Source organism: Antedon mediterranea, chromosome 3 (genome assembly GCF_964355755.1).
Source record: "Antedon mediterranea chromosome 3, ecAntMedi1.1, whole genome shotgun sequence".
Lineage (NCBI taxonomy): Eukaryota > Metazoa > Echinodermata > Crinoidea > Comatulida > Antedonidae > Antedon > Antedon mediterranea.
In genome coordinates, this window is record NC_092672.1 from 9,078,178 (window position 1) to 9,099,649 (window position 21,472).

The 21,472-nt window shown below is 33.0% G+C and overlaps 2 protein-coding genes across 2 annotated transcripts; one reads left to right on the forward strand and one right to left on the reverse strand.

Moving 5' to 3' along the window:
* Positions 1 to 3,174: 3,174 nt before the first annotated feature.
* On the forward strand, positions 3,175 to 18,508 carry LOC140044788 (alkaline phosphatase-like). The gene is made up of 10 exons (XM_072089448.1): positions 3,175 to 3,253; positions 12,550 to 12,597; positions 13,310 to 13,542; positions 13,907 to 14,081; positions 14,207 to 14,382; positions 14,791 to 14,992; positions 15,299 to 15,439; positions 15,887 to 16,078; positions 16,199 to 16,336; positions 16,779 to 18,508. The coding sequence occupies exons 1-10, from the start codon at positions 3,190 to 3,192 to the stop codon at positions 17,057 to 17,059; spliced, it is 1,650 nt and encodes a 549-aa protein (XP_071945549.1). The 5' UTR covers positions 3,175 to 3,189; the 3' UTR covers positions 17,060 to 18,508.
* On the reverse strand, positions 18,500 to 21,252 carry LOC140044789 (uncharacterized). The gene is made up of 4 exons (XM_072089449.1): positions 20,882 to 21,252; positions 20,061 to 20,196; positions 19,444 to 19,636; positions 18,500 to 19,154 (listed from the first exon to the last, which is right to left on the reverse strand). Exons 1-4 carry the CDS (start codon positions 21,153 to 21,155, stop codon positions 18,966 to 18,968), a joined length of 792 nt encoding a protein of 263 aa, XP_071945550.1. The 5' UTR covers positions 21,156 to 21,252; the 3' UTR covers positions 18,500 to 18,965.
* Between the last annotated feature and the right edge of the window lie 220 nt (positions 21,253 to 21,472).

Consider the following 21,472-nt stretch of genomic DNA (forward strand, 5'->3'; position numbering starts at 1 on the left):
AATATTTCATGTTTCATTATCAATGTATAATAAATGGAAACTGTTTACCGATTCAAATAATATAAATTGGTTTTTAACATTTTCCGAACCTATTGCAAGTTTATTCTCAAAGGGCCCATATATTTACCTACCGTATGTGTTAAACCAAGGGCTCATAAATTTACCTACAGTACTTGTGTTAAACCAAACTCTGGCAGACTGAGAGATTGGGATGTTCCATTCATCGCAAATCAATACATTTGTATAATCGTATATTAAATCTATCAAAATAGTATTTTTTAAAAGAAATCGGCCTGTCTTCAACATTATGATGGTGTACTCTAGCTGTTCAACCGGTTTTCAGCTATTAAAAACAATTATCGTAGGAGGAGATAGAAAAATGCGAAGCCTTCTCGCATTTTTTTGGCGGGTATTTTTCAAGACGGACATCCATTAGACAGTGTATACCACGATCGGAAAACACCCCTATTTGGGGCAAATCGTTGAACCTAAATTCGTTTTAATCGTCAATAACTAATTATCTAACTCAATTTAATTAGTAAACAGGGTTACATCAGGCGGTTAAAATCAGTACCGAAAGTACGAACCAACTTTACATACCATCGAGTGAAAATTCTAGAAGTAAGGCGCGATTTACCGAATTTCGCCCTTACGTAAATTTATATATAGATAAATAGAGTAAAACATTTCCGATTTAATAACTGTTAAAATTGTCACTGTCATAGTCGATTGAAATAGTAAAGTACATGTAACGATACACCACCACGACGTTTATATTTTTTTGTAATTATTAATCAATACAAACGTTGAGAAGCAACTGTCAGTAATAAAGTATTATATTATTATGTGTTTATAATCTAAAAGTAGGGGCTACCCACACTCACAGTAATAAAGTTTATTAGTATATTTGTTTATATTATAATAAACAGTAGGCCTACCAACGCACACAATAAGAAATTTGCGATTCAAATGGCTATCAAAAGTGGTTAATACCTATTTACAGTATTGTATAGGTTTACAATACTATTTATGTTTATTCTCAAAGGGCCCATAAATTGACCTACTTGTGTTAAATCATGGAGGTATGCAAGCATGGTTAAACCAAATAATTTGGAATGTTCCATTCATCGCAAATCAATACATTTGTATAAACGTATATTAAATCTATCAAAATAGTATTTTTTAAAGAAAATCGGCCTGTCTTCAACATTATGATACTCTACTCGAGCTGTTCAACCGGTTTTCAGCTATTAAAAACAATTATCGTAGGAGGAGATAGGAAAATGCGAAGTATCCTCGTATTATTGTGTACAGGTATTTTTCATGAGGACATCCATTAGACAGTGTATACCACGATCGGAAAACACCCCTATTTGGGGCAAATGGTTGAACCTAAATTCGTTTTAATTGTCAATAACTAATTATCTAACTAAATTTAATTAGTAAACAGGGTTACATCAGGTGGTTAAAATCAGTACCGAGATTATGACCAACTTTACATACCATCGAGTACACATTCTAGAAATAACGCGCGATTTACAGAATTTTGCCCTTACGTAAATTTATATATAGAAGCTATAAAAGTTTATATTTAGTTGTATTTTGAAAAGAAAGCCTGTAGTCAGAGGTGAGGGTAGTGCAGTGGATAGGGTGTGGTGAGATGGACCCAACTCCACCGTTTGCTACTGTAAGACTTTGATTGTCTTAAAATTACAAATTTAAAAGACAATTGTTTGACTTAATTTCAGAAAATAACAATGTTTTCGGTAGATTATTCCTGAAAGTTAATAAAGCTAGTAGCGTCCTATGCTAATAATATTAGTGTAGGTTCAAGGGTTAAATTTTGCGGCAAATAATATTTCTCCAGTCTCTGTCATTCCTAACACCAATCAAGAACATTTATGTGAAACGCCCTGTAGGCCTATGACACACGGGTGTCACGAAACCTAAGACCACGAAAGCTAATACCCCCTAAGATCTAAAATCACAAAAGCTAAGACCCAAGACCTAAGATTACAAATATTTATCTTTCGCACCTGCCTTGTATTTTAACTCCCAACATTTATTCTGAATACCACACCTTAGAATTGGCACTTTTATGAAAAAGAATCACATAAAAAGTAACAAATACAATTTTAAATTGATGATTTTACAGACGTTTTTCTCGCACACAAACTGTTTGCAAATTTCGCATGACTTATAGCCTACAGTACAGTATGCCTACCCCTGTTCAATGTTTTTGTTTCTATGGAACGTCAAAAAAGCAAAAATTATATAGAGGGCTGAAAACTATGTGGAGTCCATCTACAGTGTGGATGGAACAATGTAAAATTAAAATTGTAATGATAATAGTATAATCATGCAAGTACGAAGAAATAAATACTGGCAAATAAATTTTAATTTAAAAATCATGATAATAAGTTTTTTTGTTTCGTTTTCTTTCTGTTTTTATACTTGTACTATTATTTTTGCTCTTTTGGTGCTTCATAGAAACAAAAACATTGAGCATGGGGGGAACTCGAGGAGTTACAGGTATAGTAGAGATATTATAATAGTTCACTATAATATCTCTATGAGTATACAAAGAAACATGTCTCTAAAATCATCAATTTAAAGGATTTATTTATTTGTTTTTATGTGTTTCTCCTTCTGAAAGTACTTTTAAATCCTAATTTTAAAGTGTGGTATTCAGGATAGAGTTAGTCAACAAATTTGGAGTCAAAATACAAGAAAGGCAGGTGCGTAAGAAAAACATCCTCTGAACCAACACAATGGAGTAAATATATACTAACAAACGACCCGTCAAGTTTGTTTGTTGTAAAGAAAAAAATATACATTTACTCAACGGGCGAAAATAATGTGAGTTTATCTATGTTTTGCAGTAGTATTTAATTATATTTATGGTAATAAATGAAACCTACTGTGTTTAAAATTATGTATGGATAAACAAGTATTGTTTTTAAGCTGTAATATATCTTAGAATTTGTAATCTTAGGTCTTGGGTCTTAGCTTTCGTGATCTTAGGTCTTAGGGGGTCTTAGCTTTCGTGGTCTTAGGTTTCGTGACACCCTATGACACACACGCGGCCCTCTATCATAAAATTAAACTGATATAGCGCTATGCCAACTGAAAATGCTCATTGTCGAAAGATTATTATTTGCTGGTAGTAGGACGTCAGTGAGAGTTGATATGAACATGTTTAGGTCCCTTCATCCAGTTGTGTTATTGTCTCTCTGTTTCGTGTACGTTCAAAGTGAGTATAAAATTTATCTTTTCTTTACTTTAAGTTAAACCACATTTAGAGGCTTACTCTAAACTAACGTCCATGCTATAGTAGTGCAAGAAACATATTTAGATAAAAATGTAATTAATAGTACATGCTGTAAATGTCTACAATACCCATAGTAACAACTCAGCTTGGAAATACACAACAATTATTTATACGGGCATCAATAATAAGTGCATTGTTCAGGCAATCATCAGGCAGACGGCATAACCATTGGCCCAGCTTGAGTCTAATCTGGTTCAGGCCCTTGAATATATTAAAACAGGGTAGTAGTGTTGACATAAGTCAACCATGTTGACCCCTACAGTTTACTTGCTGAAACATGAGTAGTGTTTGTACATAGTACATTAGTAAAGATAAATCAGCAGCCTTTCTCACAATGATACTGATACACTATCTTTATATTGGTCTTTGAGCGGCAAAAGTTGAAATAAAAGATATCATCAAGCGGCAATATTAGTTAATATACAGTATATTAACTTTTTTTAAGTTTGTGTCATAAAAAAATTAATCTATTCATTATTATAGTTTATGCTATGTCTATTCTTTCATCAGGGATACATTTTTAATGAATACGTTTTAGCTTTAGTGATTAAACTATAATGAGACTTATCAATTTGATACTTATAATCAGTTACAGTTATTGACACAAGTGATTACTACGTGGTGGTTGACTCTCATATTGCTAACATTAGACTGTTTTTTCAGTAAAGTTGTTTCTTTATGTGATTACCAAGTGGGGTTATAGAATAGGGGGTATGCGACCATCCGATCCATCCGTCGTCATTGCAAAATCTCCCATTTCACAACATTGCACCCGTGGCGATGTTGCTGCAATTACATGTGGGGTTTTTGTTTACATTCACAGCGAAAAAAAATCACCACTTGCAGCTTCTTCAAATTTTATTTTCCTTACTATTAGTATTTTTCGTCGTACTATTTTATGGTCGTTTATAATCGGTATTCATTCCATTTTCCATCGAAAGTGCATCCGTCATTCCGAATCCGATCGTCGTTTTGGGTGTATTAACCTATATATAACCTTCTTTATTTGAGTATTAGGCTCGACTATCATGCACTGCTGTTTCGACTTTTGCTATACAACCATGCATCTTCATTCTACCATCAACTTTATTTATTTATTATAATTTGTTAACAGAAATGAATTGTGATATTTGAATTATGATCGAATTTTTCACGTTGACATTCTGAAGTGTAAAGCTGCCATTCGACAATCAACCTTTATTATCAACATTGTAAACAGCTGCTTTGTCTTAAAATAACAATATAATTTCTTCTTAAAATTCAGAGTCATATTTTGAATCGTAAACGAGAACGCAAAAACACGATGTAGTTACATTACTTTTCCAATTTACGACCGGTAACAGTAAGCGGAAAACCGCGTAGCTTGTCCCACGTAGAATCTGTATCTATCATCAATCATGAGCGAAAACCGCCCGTCCGCTCCACGCTGTGTGTATAATTTGTATTACCGTTACCGTTGTAGTCAGAAGACGCGATACTGTACACTTTTTATTGACCCTAGACTGGTCTTTTTTCCGGCCGCAATTCTATATTTAGTAGGAATTGCTTTACATGTATCAGTCATTCGAGAAGGGATTATTCCTCCGTGATCTAATTAAGACGACAATCAACGAATTCATTGACAATTATATTCGAACATCGTATTCTATTTTAACAATTTATCTGGATTATATTATTTTCGATTAACTTGGAAAGATTCAATTTTGATATTGATACAATGTTATTTTATAATTAATACATGTCTATTTGAATTAGAAGAATTTACATAGTAAATAAAATATAAAAATAGTTTAAAATGATTATATTCACACACTAATGTGGTAATCGTAATGTCTACCTGTGTACTATTGACACCTCACAACGTTAACACTATCTTGGTCTGTTCATCCTTATACTTTCGATGTCAAATAATGCTGTCTCTGATTATACATACCCCTAATGGACGCAAATAGTAATACAAACACATTTATATAGCGAAATGGACTTGTATGATATGCGCTTTTCTATAAGAATTCATTGAAATATTCTTTTCTGTAGTATTTACCTACCAGTATATTTCTGAGCATCTGTTAACCATCATTATGCAATTGCAATGACATGATGATTCGTTGACTTTCACTTTTTTAGTTATATATGTTTGTTTTGAAACATTAAAGATGTTGATAATTCAAATGACCGACCCCATTTACGACATAATGTAAAGCTCTGTCTACACTATGAGACTATGTGACAACAAATGCGATGTGCCGATATAAGGACATGATGATAAGATCAATTTTTATTGAAGGACCAACTTACTGGAATAAACTCCAGTCTACTCTAGAACAAAATCACATGACCTCACTCCCTATGCTAAAGTACAATATTAAAAAGATGATATTTGAAACATATTGCTATAGCTACTATTGCTACTGAAAAATTGGGGTTGTAAACATTTAGCTTAATATCACTTTGTTGTGTTTGTGTTTTTTTCTTTTTCTGTCTCAAAATGTCTTTTTTTGTTAATGTAATGCGTTCGTATAATAGGTTTTATGTTTATGCTTAGGACTACAAAGACAAGCCACTTTGGCTTCTGTGTATCTTAACCGATAAACTTTGTAAAATATTGAATATTGAATAAATGTTGTTGTAACATCACTACCATATTTTAAGCATATTACTATCATATTTGGGCACTTCACACTTTTTTGTTTGTTTGCTAGTTTATACTGTGTAGACAGAGCTTATAAGCTAAAGGCGTATGATCCTATTGCCAGTTTTTCGTCTTGTGTGTCAAGTGTCAACCTGACTTCAACATAATTATTATTGTTTTGTAACAAATGACCCTCTGACTAAATTCTAATTAATGATTGCTATATTTTGCTGACATTTTAGCTAAATACTACACCGTTATGCAATTCACACAGGACCCTGATGTCTTCTTATTCGGAATTCCGTAGGGTATCCCGTTCTAAGCCAATGCATGAATCTTCTCACCGGTGTGCATCTTTCAATGCGGAATTCCGTAGGGTATCCCCGTTCTAAGCCAATGTATGAATCTTCTCACTGGTGTGCATCTTTCCATGCACCAGTGATAGTCAACAGTGCATTGAAAAATGAATGTTTTATCTGATTCGTAATTGAAGCTTAGACGCTGTTAATAGTCGAGATCGGATGTTTCTGCTTGTGTAAGTAACACAAGCGTGATAAAACCTTTCTCTGTTTTAATGTGGCATTTGGGACTCATCGGTATTCTTAGATAACGTATGCTTGATAGTGTTGCATTTAAAATATAATATTGTATAATCTCACAATTTATTGGTTGTTCGCAATCTATAGTTGTTTTCCATGTCTAATGATGTTGCCTATTAAACACTTAACATAAGAATACTGTACATAATACAGTACATCCCGGATGCTTGATTTTTTTGTGTGTGTGCTTTACTTAATGTGTACGTCACCGACAAAACATTTTAAATTTTTGTTATTTTTTCGAATTCAATTTATAACATATCCATGTATGAATATAAGAATCTGAACCATTCATGTTTAAACTCAACAAGATATCTTCTTAATAGTCTTAATAGGAGTGTCCTTTGAATAGGAGTTTGACATCGTGTACAACATAATACTGTATGCCTGCCAATTGTTTTAATTGATTTCATATGACAGTGTTCGTTGAAGACATGTCTGTAAATGAAATTTATCGTTTGATTAATGAATGAATTATTCTATTTTGATTTCTGAGGTTTAATAATTGATAAACAATTCAGGTATATAGAAAGAATAAATGTCTAAACCCTGTGTTAACATTATACGTTATATAGCAACATATTCCAGACTTCCAACATTTGACCCTTAATTAAAAGATTGTAATCGGAAAGGGCCTTAAAATTGAAATGAACCTTTGGACAGTTAAACACGTCTACGCCTTGTCAGTAATTATTGTGATTTCCACCTTCCGCAATTGGAAGTGGTAATTCTTGGATCTATAAATTAGATATCATCGTGTCCATATGACCACATCACATTTTTTTTGTCACATAAAGTTTAAAAGTGTAGACAGAGCTTTAGACTACCACACCCACAAAGAAGTCGCAATACAAAGTAATACTTATATAAAAAGTAATACTTATATAAAAAGTAATAGTAAGTAAGAAAGTATAAAAAGATGTAGAAAACAGCAGTTAATTAAACGGAAATCTTCAATTTTAATCTCATTGGTCAATTATGTACCAATTCGTTTGACGGAAATGCATAGTTATTTAATTTAAGATTGTTTTAAACACTTTATTAACTTCAAGTTAATGCTGAATTAAATCTTCTAATATACCGAACAATTATAAAAAACTTAAACATAAGAAACATATTTTACATCAACCTTTTTCATTTTTACACTTGTGCTAAACAGCGCATAGAGACTATTTGTATTTTGCGCTATATAAATTTAAAACCATTAAACCATTACACATATTCATACATTAAACATATTCATACACTAAACACATTAAACATATCCAAAATTTGATTAATGTAGTCAGATTATTAAAGTAGTAATGAAGATAATAATAAAGATTCAACGTAATTTAAACATAATATCAGACCTTAATTTATAAATATAAGAGGACAGCTCCTAATGGCTCTCCTCAATATGTTGAGGAGAGCCATTATTTTGATTAAGTATCCGAGGCACAGGCCCACCATGGTTGGGCCTGTGGCGAGCCGAATTTTGATAATTGACACCTCTAGATGGCCGGAAATGGTACTCTCGCACGTAAAATTCATCGTAGGTCATTTATTCTCTGAACGTAGTCCAACGATGTATTGTTATGATATAATTTTATCTACGCGTCGATCGTAGGGTGGTTCGTAGGGTTAGTAAACACCATTGTCATCGCCTTTAGAAGCATGGACAATGCAAACAAACAATGTATTGTTTGCTAATTAAAATCCTATCTAAAGATAGTAGACGTCAATTTTTGGGCGCTAGTTCCGTTTCGCACCTGTTTTTATTTCGACTTCCTTTTGACTCCAAATTGTTAAGCAACTTATTGTGAATACCACACCTTAAAATTGGGCCTATATATATCAATAAAAAAAAAGTTAAATGCACTATGTTATAGACCAAGATAAACATGATTATAAACGCATATTTAGCTAGCCACCCCGTTGCAATAGGGCAACGAATGAAACAAAAAATGAATCAGGAAGGAGTCAGGAAATGCAGGTAGTTATTTTCATTCTTCCCTGGTTAGGTTTAGAACAAAGACAAATCATTTTTATTACCGTAGATTGAAATTAATAACGTAAGGGCGAAAAAATAATTTAACCTCAATTAAGTACCTTTATTATGGTAATAACTTGTTATACTCTATGTGTACATGATTTTGCCCAATCCCTAATACAAGCATGTATTAACCTAAACCAGACTAAGGTTAAGTATAGAGGATATCATATTAGGATTACAAATACATGTAGCTGGCATTCTTTAACATTGTTATTATTTAATAATCATAATGTACCGTATACTTAATAATTAAGTTAAACCCTATCTGTCAATGACTTGCTCGATTACCATAATATCATGGTGTGGAAATCGTTAGAGATCTATATCGAAATGGAATTAAGTTTCGTAATGTTTATTTTTATAATAATCACGTTTTTAAAGTCACAGTCAGCTAACCTTTCTTATTATGTATGAAGTGAATTGCTAATACTGAACACTAATAGCCTTATTAATAGTAAACTGTATATTGGATAAGCAAGTACCGCTGGGTACTGTTAATAGTAATGACATTGTGTAAAGTTATCGGAAATTATCAATATAGCTATAAGGTTAAACATGATAATACCGCTGGGAACGCATGGATGACATAAGTAGATAGCTTATATTGTATTCTAGATATTTCTCATATCCCACGTGTTCGATTCATTGTCATAATCCACTCTTATTATGCTCTTATTTCTTATGTCAAAAATAGATACCTTTATATTGGCGTATATAATATTCTAATCATCGTAAGCCTCGCTTGTTCATTTTTAACCTACATTTCTGAGGGATTCATTCATTCATCTTTTTATTTCGGAATACCATGATTATATTATAATATATCCATATATAACAACAATTTTAAATGTAAATATGTATATGTTTGTATGATGTAGTATGTTTAAGCGGATATTGGCCCTTGATGGCATTTGCAATATAGAAATTGAATCGAATTGAATTGAATCAACAGAAAGAAGCTTGATCTAAGAAATCATAGTACAGTAAGTAAAAATAGGAGTTGAGGTTGTACAGAAAACAGACAAATATATAAAGTCAATGCAAGAAGTCATTCCACTGAATTCACGATTTGTAGAGTGGTTTAGAAACTATTGGAAGTATGTATGTCATTAGACCCACGGCAGCCGTAAACTAATAATCGTCATTCTTAATTACCTATTTTCATCTGTTTTTTTCTTTTGTATATTTATGTATTTCATGAATGGGTGGGACGTAATATCGGTATAAAGAAAATTGTTGAACAAACGTGTTTTTTAATATAATCATATTTAATGCATAATACAATACAGCAAATATGCCTAGTGGTTCCCGTAATTAAACCTAATTAAGTAGAGGATTTCCATAATCAGACCTTGAAAATATATGAATTACAGGTTTTGATTTGGAACAGTAACAACACTTTTCATGTGATTAATGTTGGCTGAAGAGTAAAACAATGGTATAAATCAGAGAAGAGTGAAAATCAAACAACTTAAAATAGTATCCGCAATTACCTGAAGGAGATCAACAGTGATAAAAAGCAAAACGGATTATTAATAATTATTTGTGACAAAATTATTTTCCGAACAATAGTTTTTTACATAATTATTTCGGTCATGGCCATGAAAGAGAAATACTTTGTTGCACAAACTAACTATAAATAATATATTTATGTCAAATGTATTCTGTGTCATTTATCAACGAAACCCCTACTTAACCCACATAGAACCAGAGGTTAAGTTCTAGCACGATTGAATAAAGTAGAAGAGACTATTAATTCTTAAAGGTGTTATTTTTGTATTGTAAATTGTAACACTTTAAATAGATTTTTGCATTTGATTGAATGATAAGACATGTTATTCAATAACTACTTTATTGAACTGTTACGTCATCAAGAGTGCAATTTTGTTATATGCACGTTCATTCTTCACTGATCACCATTATAATCGTCGTAATATGCCCTCTAAAATCCTGTGTAGGCCTACGATTTTTTTAGGAGTAAGGCAAACTAGGGTACCAACATTAGTGATATTACTTTAAAATATACAATTCAGTTAGCCAAGTTGCACTTCGAAATTTACGCGCTTACCTAGTAGGCCACAATCATCATATCAAGTTATTATCAATTTTATTTAATTTTCAATTCTGTAAATTATAAATATATTTTCACATTAACACATTAATACCTCTTTAATATGTATAATATACAGCAATTACAGTAAGTGATTTGTATTGGTATTTTTATTGATGATTGTATTGTAAAACACGTGTTTTTTTGTAATGAATTTAAGTCAAGTTACGGATAACACTTAAGTTTGTTCGATCTACTTAAGGTTTATATACCCAGTCAAACATTAATGGTAATTCCACTTAAGTGAGTACTTCTGATCCAATACTATTTTAATGTAGCCGACTCTGGGCACTTATGTGCTGAACACAATCCCTTATATCCACACTTGTATCACTGCTTGTAGGGTTAAGTGTCAGATACATTCTAACATACTTATTATAAGCTATAAGTTTCTCATAATAACTTCGGCACATAAAAAGTACAAGAGATACTGCATCTGAACTGAAGTTATGGGTGTATGATTATATTTTGGACACTGAAAATCCACTTTAGGAAATAGATTCGTTGAGATTCGTCTTGGACATAGATAGAGAATTCTCATGTGAATATTTTGAGAGTGAGCGCGTAGACAGAAAATCGCAGTTTAGTTGCTTTAGCTCAATTGAGATTTTAAATTTACTATTTCGATTGCTGATCACTTTACTGTTAGTGAATTGTATATGGAATCTTTAAAAGATTGAGTTTCAGATCCGTTGTTCCAATTACCAATTTGGTCTACTGTTTCTACAAGATCCATATTCTATATTGAATAACTTACTTAGATGATATTGAATTGTGGGAAGCTAATTGGATTGTGGGTAATATTATATAAAGTATAATCAGCCATTTGCCTTTGAAATATCATCATGTAAATAATGTTGGATATTTGTACATAATAGATTAATACATTATTAAGTTGACATAACTTAGGCCTATATGAAAAAAAAAATGTAATTCGACTAATGGTAAAATCTGGCACTTGAACATTAGACTTGCAGATTGTTACCATTGTCTGTTTTAACCTCCCAAATATTAGGCCTAGTTATATTTACCCTATTAAAGTGGACAAGTAAACAAAAATGCCTTTGAAAAGCATTTAGAATTCAAGGGTTAAATTTAATGGTTAGCTTTTCTACTATCATCCCTACTTAACACCTGACGAAGTAACCATGCAAATATTTGTAAATTTGCACAGGGGTCTCAAAAGGTTATTGCCGGTACCAACAAAATAGGTTTCCTCCTCGTGACGCGACTATAGTACATCATAGGGAGAAACAAGCAACACACATACGCAAATACAGATGCCTTGCGAAGCAATGTTATTCCACTTCACACTTTCAAACATTGCTAGGACAATATTAATATTGTAATAAACAGGAACGCTAACCTTCTTGCTTTTTATATTATGTATACACACATCCAATACAAGCACGTGTCAATTATCTTTAAATTAATTAAAACTTTATTTGCACGAGACTGATTAATAATCACTACAGTAATGATGGTAATAAAGGTACGCGTTGACACCGTAATCAATGCATGACATACATTAAGAGCATATAGTGGTTGGGTAAACATTGTTATTTAACTACACTTATATTCTGTACTATTATAACCTATACGCCTAATATTTCAAAGTATGGAGTAATCTAGTTGAAAAAAATGCGCTATCATATCAGAAATACCATGTATGTTTGTGACAAGCCTGTGAAGTAAACATTCTAAAAACTCTAAATCTATTAAAATTTGACATAATGCTTTTAAACAGACATTTATTTACCAATGCCTTCACTTATTAATTCATTTACACGGATAATATTCGATCTTTAAACTAATGTTTCTGTTTGATTTTTTTTTTAACAGCAAAATGTCATAACAAGGATCATACATTTAAGATTACTGGAGGAGGTTGTAAGTATATCTGCTTTCACTACCATATTTGGGCATATCACTACCATATTTCACATCATACCTATTTTGTCTAGTTTGATAGTGTAGACAGAGCTTTAGACCATCTAATGCATGTGAAGGGTCCTCAGACCATTTCGATTTTGATCTTGTTCAACATAAAAATAATGTTAATAACTAACTAACATAACAGTGTTGTTTTTAATTAAATTTCGTGTGTGCAGGCATGAGAATACCGTAATTTAATATCGATTGATGGAGTTTAGATTACAGCAAACAAACCGTAGTTGCTTAGTCTTAAGTTTGTATCAATTTCATGAATGTTATTAAGTTTTCCACTGTACTTTGTTCTAAAACATTGCTCATTTAAAATAGATTGTCTCATCTTTTTCGTTAAAAAACCTATCTGGGCGGTTATCAATTCTATCCATTGACATTTAAAAGTATAATACTATCTATCAGAGTCGTATCTCCATATAGGACAATATTTGTCCAGTAATCATAAGCAAATTCCGTATACAGCATATCATGTATATCACATGGCTGCTTCATGAAAGGGTAAATGCTCTTCTCTGTGGTTAGAATAAGGTTAATGCAATGGTATTGATAGGCCTACAGGTGTCACATGTGAAATACATATATATGATAATATATACATGGATATGATAATGGACACATGTGGATGTAGTACTAAAATATCTGTTTAAAATCTCAGCTGAGGAATACGCAGAGTATTGGAATGATTTGGCGGAAGATGAGCTGGAAAAGGCGTTACGTGCGCAAAACCTTAATCAAAACATAGCAAAAAATGTTATATTATTCCTTGGAGATGGAATGGGCGTAGCGACAGTGTCGGCAGGAAGAGTTTTTGTAGGGCAACTTGCAGGCAAAACGGGTGAAGAATTCCAACTATCATGGGAGACGTTTCCTCATGTCGCATTAAGTAAGGTAAGTTAGATAAGATTTGTTGCTTTAATTATACAGTACATTTGCCTACTTTTATAATACTGCCAGGTTTGAAAGAATAGTTTGTATACATAATCTACAAACGTGGACAAGGTAAGACAATAAAGCAAAATCTGATTCGGTCGATATACCTTAAGAGTGTTATATTTGTTAAAGTACATGCCATCTCATATGTATTGTTTGAATGTTCTATGCTGTGAGATTAGTTTTAATATACCGTCGTATAGTAATTAAATTTTTAAGGCGGTAGATTTTTTAATATTCTTGCAGAGAATCCTTACGTAGTTTTATATACTCAATAAATGTAAAGATACCTCCGTAATTTAACTCATTTTTTATTGTACAGACTTACAACACGGATGCCCAAGTTTCGGACTCAGCAGGAACCGCGTGTGCATTTTTGAGCGGCGTAAAAACGAAGGCAGGTGTGGTAGGCCTGGATGATCACGTGGAACGTGGAAGTTGTGCATCAACCGAATCAGCAGCAGTGGATTCAATTCTGCATCTAAGTCAAAGAGCAGGTTTGTTTAAGTTTGTATAGAGAGAGGTTTTGTGTTCGATAGACTTTCGGACATGCAAAAGTAGCGTAAATATTAAGCTCTGGTTTTAAGGAAAGATTTAACTAATATTTCAATTTTATTTCTAGGAAAGTCGACTGGTATTGTTACAACTGCGCGGGTGACTCATGCCACGCCGTCTGCTGCATACGCAAGATGTCCAGATCGTGACTGGGAAAATAACAGTGACATACCAGAAGAAGAAGCTGCCTTGGGCTGCAAGGATATTGCTCTACAACTTATTGAAAATGCTACAGAGGTTCAGGTAAATTGTTAACCAATAGAATCACCAAAATCTCAAATATTGCTGATCTTACAATGATCAACGGCGACTCTACTTTGTTCCAAGCTTGGTTTTAACTTAACTCCGTACTGTAATTTGTGATCAACTCACGTGGGTTTTGCCTCCATATTGTTGTCCAAGTGGAAAACAATATTTAAATGTGTATACTACTGTATTTATGAAGTACTTGAATCTTAACAGCAACAACAGCGATGCAATCACATACGACTAGTTACAATCAACACCATTTCTTCTTCTTGAGTAGGCCTATGTATCATTTTCTTTCAAATGACTAATGATTAAGGCTGTAGGCCTACTAGACATTTGGACTTCAAAGCTTAATCTCAATAATCTTAAGAAATAAAAAGATACTACTTATTTATCTTTCAGGTTGTGTTGGGAGGTGGCCGACGTGAATTTACGCCAAACACCACAGCTGATCCTCAAAGTAAGGGATATTTTGGACAAAGGACAGACAAACGGAATCTCATCGACGAATGGGTAGCACTACGGCCAGAAGATACCACACAATACGTTTATAATAAAGGCCAATTTGATGATATTGATGCTGAAAAGATAGATTATTTACTTGGTAGGTGTCTAAAACTTGATGATGTGATAAAGAGTTACAAATGAACAGTTAAAATAAACAAATCATGATAAATTAAGATTATTTTGAAACTATTATTTCTAAAATAATGTATTATTAAAAATATTAAGAACACCGTTTAGGATGGAATCGGCAAAACAAAGAACAGTTAAGAACTGTAATTAGCATGATGAACATGGTATACAACGAGCAAAACTCACTTGTGTTCAATTTGGGAAAATGAACAGCTTTACATTTGAAAAACCTCACACCTAAATGATCTATTTGTCTTTCTTTTCCTTTTTATAGGACTATTCGACCGTACACATATGGATTACGAATCAGAGAGAGACACTTCAGACGACGGTGATCCATCGTTAGAAGAGATGACAGAAAAAGCGATTCAGATATTGAAAAAGAATGAAAAGGGATATTTCCTCTTGGTTGAAAGTAAATAATGTTGTCAAATTAAATGCATTTGATATTTGATTTCGGGGTACTATAGCATGCATTGCAACATGGAGGATACACAAAATAGGAATCCCTCCAAAAAGGTCTACACATTACAAGTTTTACGGTTAATAATCAAAAATTCAATTTGGCTGCAATGATTCACGTGATAGGCCTAGTGAATATATACATATGCCAATTAACAAATGTTTTATGAGTGGACATTTTTTATTTTTTGAAAAGATATGACTGACTCATGGAGGTTTGTTTTATTCACAACCGTAATAGTAACTTCAATATTAAAATGGAAGAAAATAATGAACAGCTCGTGTAACGATAATTAACTATGCAATGGCAAGGATAGGTTTGTTATAAGAATCTAAAAGTACTATATTATTCTATACAAATGTATTAATTTAATTATGTAATGTTATTTAAATATTCAAGGTGGTCGAATTGACCATGCTCATCATGGAGGAAGGGCATACGACGCATTGAATGAACTGAATCAATTCCATTTGGCTGTTGCTAAGGCGAAAGAGATGACAAGTGAAGACGACACATTACTTATTGTGACGGCAGATCACAGCCACACGTTATCATTTGGTGGTTACCCTGACAGAGGAAATCCAATTCTAGGTAATAAAATGAAGCAACCATTTCTAACTCGCATACATTTTTTGCCAACATTTACCTGTTTATCATGGTTATCCAAATGGATTTTAAAGATGTCTAAACTGTTTTTATGTTTTCTTTCAGGTCTTGTAAATAATGACACCGGATCAGATGGATTACCATACACCACACTGGCGTATGCAAATGGTCCAGGTGGCAATCAAGTATTTGAATCGTACAATAAAACTGGTCAGCGACCAGATAACAGAGGAGTCGATACAGGTGAACTAAATTAATGTGTATTATATTTCTATTTTTTTTTTTTTTTTTAATAAAATTGTATTATTTGGGTGTGGTCAAAGACCATACTAGAATCAAATCTGGAATATTTGTATCCATAATAATATATTTAATGTATTCAATACAGAATGTTAAATATTTTTCATAGCATTAATAGTAGGCCTGATTAATGTTATTATTGCACATACTTTTGCCTAGTCCCGTGCCTAGGTTTATACCGCTATTATGAAATTACTTTCTTGTAGATATAGATCTCATTTCTTTTCACAAAACTCAATCTTTTTTTTTTCTCAATTGTTTGTTTCTAAGACCTCAAGGTAAAACAGGCCTTTCTTTTGTGAAATCCTACTTTAGATAAATAAATACAATTATTGATTGCTTGTAGGTCCATCCACATTTTCTCTAATTATGTTTTTTTTTACAGAGGACAAAGACTATAAGCAAGACGCATTGGTTCCTAAAAGTTCTGAAACGCATGGCGGTGAAGATGTTGCAATCTACGCCAGCGGACCAATGGCTCACTTATTCCACGGTGTCCATGAACAAAACTACATCATGCATGTAATGAAGTACACCTCATGTGTTGGTTATAATAAAGAACATTGCGAGATCGTTGGCAGTGATGCCTCAGTACATTATCCAACATTCCTTACATTTATCATGTCTATCTCGGTACTATTGCTCAGAGGGTTTCTGGCCGAATAGTAGGAGTACTGTACATGGAATGCTGTAGAATGTTTTGTATTCTATCAGTTTAGTATGTGTTTTGACATTTCCAATTGATCAGATTGGTTCATAACTTAAAAGAGTTACATTCCTACTGTTTTATTCGAACAGAAAACAAGGTAAATGAAGGATTAGAAACCCTGAAGCTTTGGGAGTTTATATTATGTATACTATAAAGCTTGGTTCCAATTTGGACGACGTACGCACAACTTACTAAAGTGAGTTGACCAATCATAAGCGACAGTTCAGATGCTCGTGTCGTGATTGGTCAAATTACTTAAGCTTGGTTCCCACTAGAACGTAACGCAAGGACGTAAACGCAACGTAAGCGTTTTAACCAATGACAAGCGAAGTTATAGACAGTTAGCAATCACAAGCGAATAAGTCATCGCTTGTGATTGGTCAATTCACTTGCGTTGCGTTACGTCCTTGCGTTGCGTCGCTAGTGGGAACCACGCTTTAGGCGAGTCTACGTCCTTGCGTTGCGTCCAAATAGGAAACCAAGCTTTAAAGACGATATATTTTCTAGAAAAAGTACCGTATTTCGTAAAATTATTTGAAATATTCTGATAGAAATTTGACCGTATATTAAAGACAAAGATTTTTGTTGGTAGGTCCCTTAAGTGCCCTAATTGCCGAATAAAATGAATACAATAGACCTACTTTTATACACATGAAGCATCAATATCGGTGTTGTGTACTATGTACATGTTATGTATAAGTATTGCCCCAATTTGATAAGAAGTAGATTATAGAAATTATGGAGGTTTTTGCAACCTTACGATAATGAAAACGCAAAGGTATCTATATACGATATCATTATACTGCCAATAAATAATAATGTGCAGCACACAAAAGTATGAATACGATAAGAACCAAATAACAGAAACCAAAATAACATTCCTTATCATTTTGTTTTATTATACACAATAATGAATAATGCAGCGAAGTTTTGCAATTAGCATTCTTATCCTATATTTAAGATGATCTCTTAATAAAAACCAATGCAATATAGGCCCTATATATTTTTAAATGGCACGAATGATTTTAATATAAATAATATAAGGTTGTGAAATGTTCTCCTGAGTCTTCAGTGAAAATATTCTGAATTAAAGTAGTATAATGCTAATGCAAAGTCCTTAATAATTGATAACAATAACAATAATAAATATGTACACTGTTCCCGTAATAAATATTGTAGGTGGTTGATCATATCATCAACAAAAATGTATCCAATTGAATACAGAATAAAATACAGATTTGGCACGACGACTGATTTTAATGTAAATATAAGGTTGCGAAATATCATCTTTCTTAATTTTGTCTTTAGTGTAAATATTCTAAAAAAATAAAATACAGTTAGTAGAAATGACATGTGGATATTCCTTGTCTCATTTATACAAATAATTCATGAAAGTCAAACAGTACACTGGTTGTGGTTCGTCGGTTCGAATCGTTCGTTTAAATGGAATCTCTTTCAGTTGAGAATATGAATAAAAATGGCAGTTTAAATATTATTGGCAGTTTTATTCCTAAATGCTCTCTATACCATACCCTATTGATATTTTGTATGTCTATGGACAATTATTATTATTCTTTGTTTTCTACTCTTATTCAGTCTCCTTTTGTTTTACTTCTGTTATTCTTGTCCACCCAGGCAGCACTTGCCAGTTCTTATACTATGACGTTATCCAAATTCCTTCACTTGCACTGATGAAGGGCTAGTGTTGCCCGAAAGCCCTGCCAACTTTTCTGACTGTTTTACTTTATCGTTTTGATTATGCACAATTATATATATAAATAGCTCGATATACTTTTAAATATATAAAATTAAATATATTAATTTACAATAACTACTATCCTCCGTCAAATAATGTGTTGTTGTTCAAACACGAGTGGCCGACGAAAAGAACCTAACCTCACTATCCATTGCACCTCTGTAAATAATCTCCAGTTCATTCAGATCCAATTGGTATTTCTCAGCATAGACATCAATAAATCCTACAAGACTGCCACCAGTCCTGTTGCCAATAAGATTTTTCTTTATCCAGGAGCTGTAGACATTGGTGTCACTCTGAGAAGGAAAAAAAAGGAAAATGACAAAACAACACGTGTATTCTTCCTTGGGCCCGTTCAGACTTAAGTTCGACAAAAACTAACCAAAACGCTTTTCGTTTTACATTACGTTTTCTTTTTCATGTAAATATACATATTTCTATTAAAATACATACAAATTATTTCTAGGCCTAATATACATACTACAAAATAGAAACAAGTGAAAATTACTGTTTTTCATTGATTTTCTATTTTTTGTGTGGAAAATCGTCTGCCCCTATGACGTAGTGATATCGTAAAATACTTACGATTCCTGATTGTATTTCCGTAGCCAACCAACTCCATAACATGGAACACGGCAACATAGCAACAAGTAGGTAAAATGGATGTTTAGTTTCGGCAACATTTCTTCCTAGTGTTATGTAAGTGCGAACTGCCTCTCCTAGTTTGATGGCTGTTGGGTCATTTAAATGCCAGTCTTCGAGTATCGAACTCGCATATCTAGATGGTAACGTGTTTAAACACAGAATATCACGGTTGTCTATGTATCGCAATTATCCCGTCAAACCTTGTTATCTATTACACAAATCGAACATTCATGATTGGTTGCGCATTAATTTGTTCGCATCACAAAAGTGATTACGCATGCGCATAAACCAACGCTTTCGATTCCTACGAATACATTTGAATTTATGGAAAAAAAGCTTTAATGCAACCCAAGTAGTAGAGTTTGCTCTACAAATTAATAACATACAGTACATTAATTACGATATCTCATAAACTATATGGAATTTGTCAAAGTACTGATTATAAATCTACTACTACTGGCTTTCGTTGAATGTTGCTTTATGTTATTTATCCCTAATAGGCCTAAGAAAAAAATTAAAATAAAAGTGTATAATATTGTAGGCTTAATAGTACTTACTCTTTCATCATATCTTTACGAGCTGTAAGAAAGTTCACCATTAAAATATCATTTTCATCTTCAGCCTTTATTTGTGCTACCTCAACCGTTTCTGCCGCTTGATAACAATAAACAGCATCTTGTAATGTATATTTACCTAACAATAACATAGAACATTATTTTCATGTCATTTCATGCCAAATTAGCAACAACAACAAAAAGCCTAACACCGAAAACAGGTTTAAACTTTTAGCTGAATCGTCCATAAACATTCACAGACTCAATCAAATAGTCCAGCTTTGAACCACGATCGTTGTACAGTATATACTTTTTTAGCCTATAAATCTTCCATGTTTGAAATTAGCATTAATTAGCATTAATTCTAAATACCAATGTGACATTGACTGTTTTAGACCTTTCAATATCTTTTCATCCATGGCAATGAAGCTAGTATGTCAAACATAATTACGAATTTAAAAAAAATATAAATTGTATTCTTATAAATAACACAATCCAAAAACAGGGTAGGCCTATGCGTGGTCAACTGTAAGTCTGGTATATTCGGGCATACTTTTAAGTACATTAGTAACTTTTGTCACAGGCCTATCATTAATATATCAAAATGTTTCGTTTGGTATTTTTTTTATATTTTTCTCTTCAGCCATGATTTTTCTGTGAATATACGTCAGTACCGACAAAATGTTAAATCCGGTTTCGCACATAATGCATAATTGGCCCGTCATACCGTCATACGCAGTTAAAAGTTGAAACTTCGCCATGCCCAGCTAGCCAGGGGGCGAAAGAACCCGTCGGTTTTCACTTTTTTTAAAAGGATAACTCACCATATGATGTAGGATCTAGTAATCCAGACTGTATGCCTTGAATAAAGTCAGTGTGTAAAGCTTCGTTAGCTTTATCTATATTTTTGTTCCACAAAATATTAGACAGACGTTTTGCGGGTAATGATGATGTGTTTTTTGTCGTTATGTCTAGGTCTAGGCCTAGTAGGCCTAGGCGTTGCCATTGACCACCTGCTGGCTTCACTGCTGCTGAAGAAGAAGGTATGTGTTGCCCTTCGCTTAAGCCTATTTTCCGAGACTTGTCTAAAACGGGCATTTTAAGTCGGGTGATTGGTTATAGTTCTGGGGGTATACTCATTATGGCTGAAAAATCAAGTGCAGGTCGGCTGCTAGTCGATTCGGTCTACAACCAAAGATTGTATAGCGCGGTCACAATAGTCTACTAATAAGAGGTACGAAACGGTCATGTTTATGGCGCGCCACTGTCGTCATAATGTACGTGGTTTATTTCTGCCAACTTCGCTGCCTAAAACTTAACTGTTGCTTGTTTAATCTTATATTAAGCAAAATCAAAAGGAACAGACTTTCACACAATTTCCAACCATGTGACATTTTATTTTTTAACATCTTAAT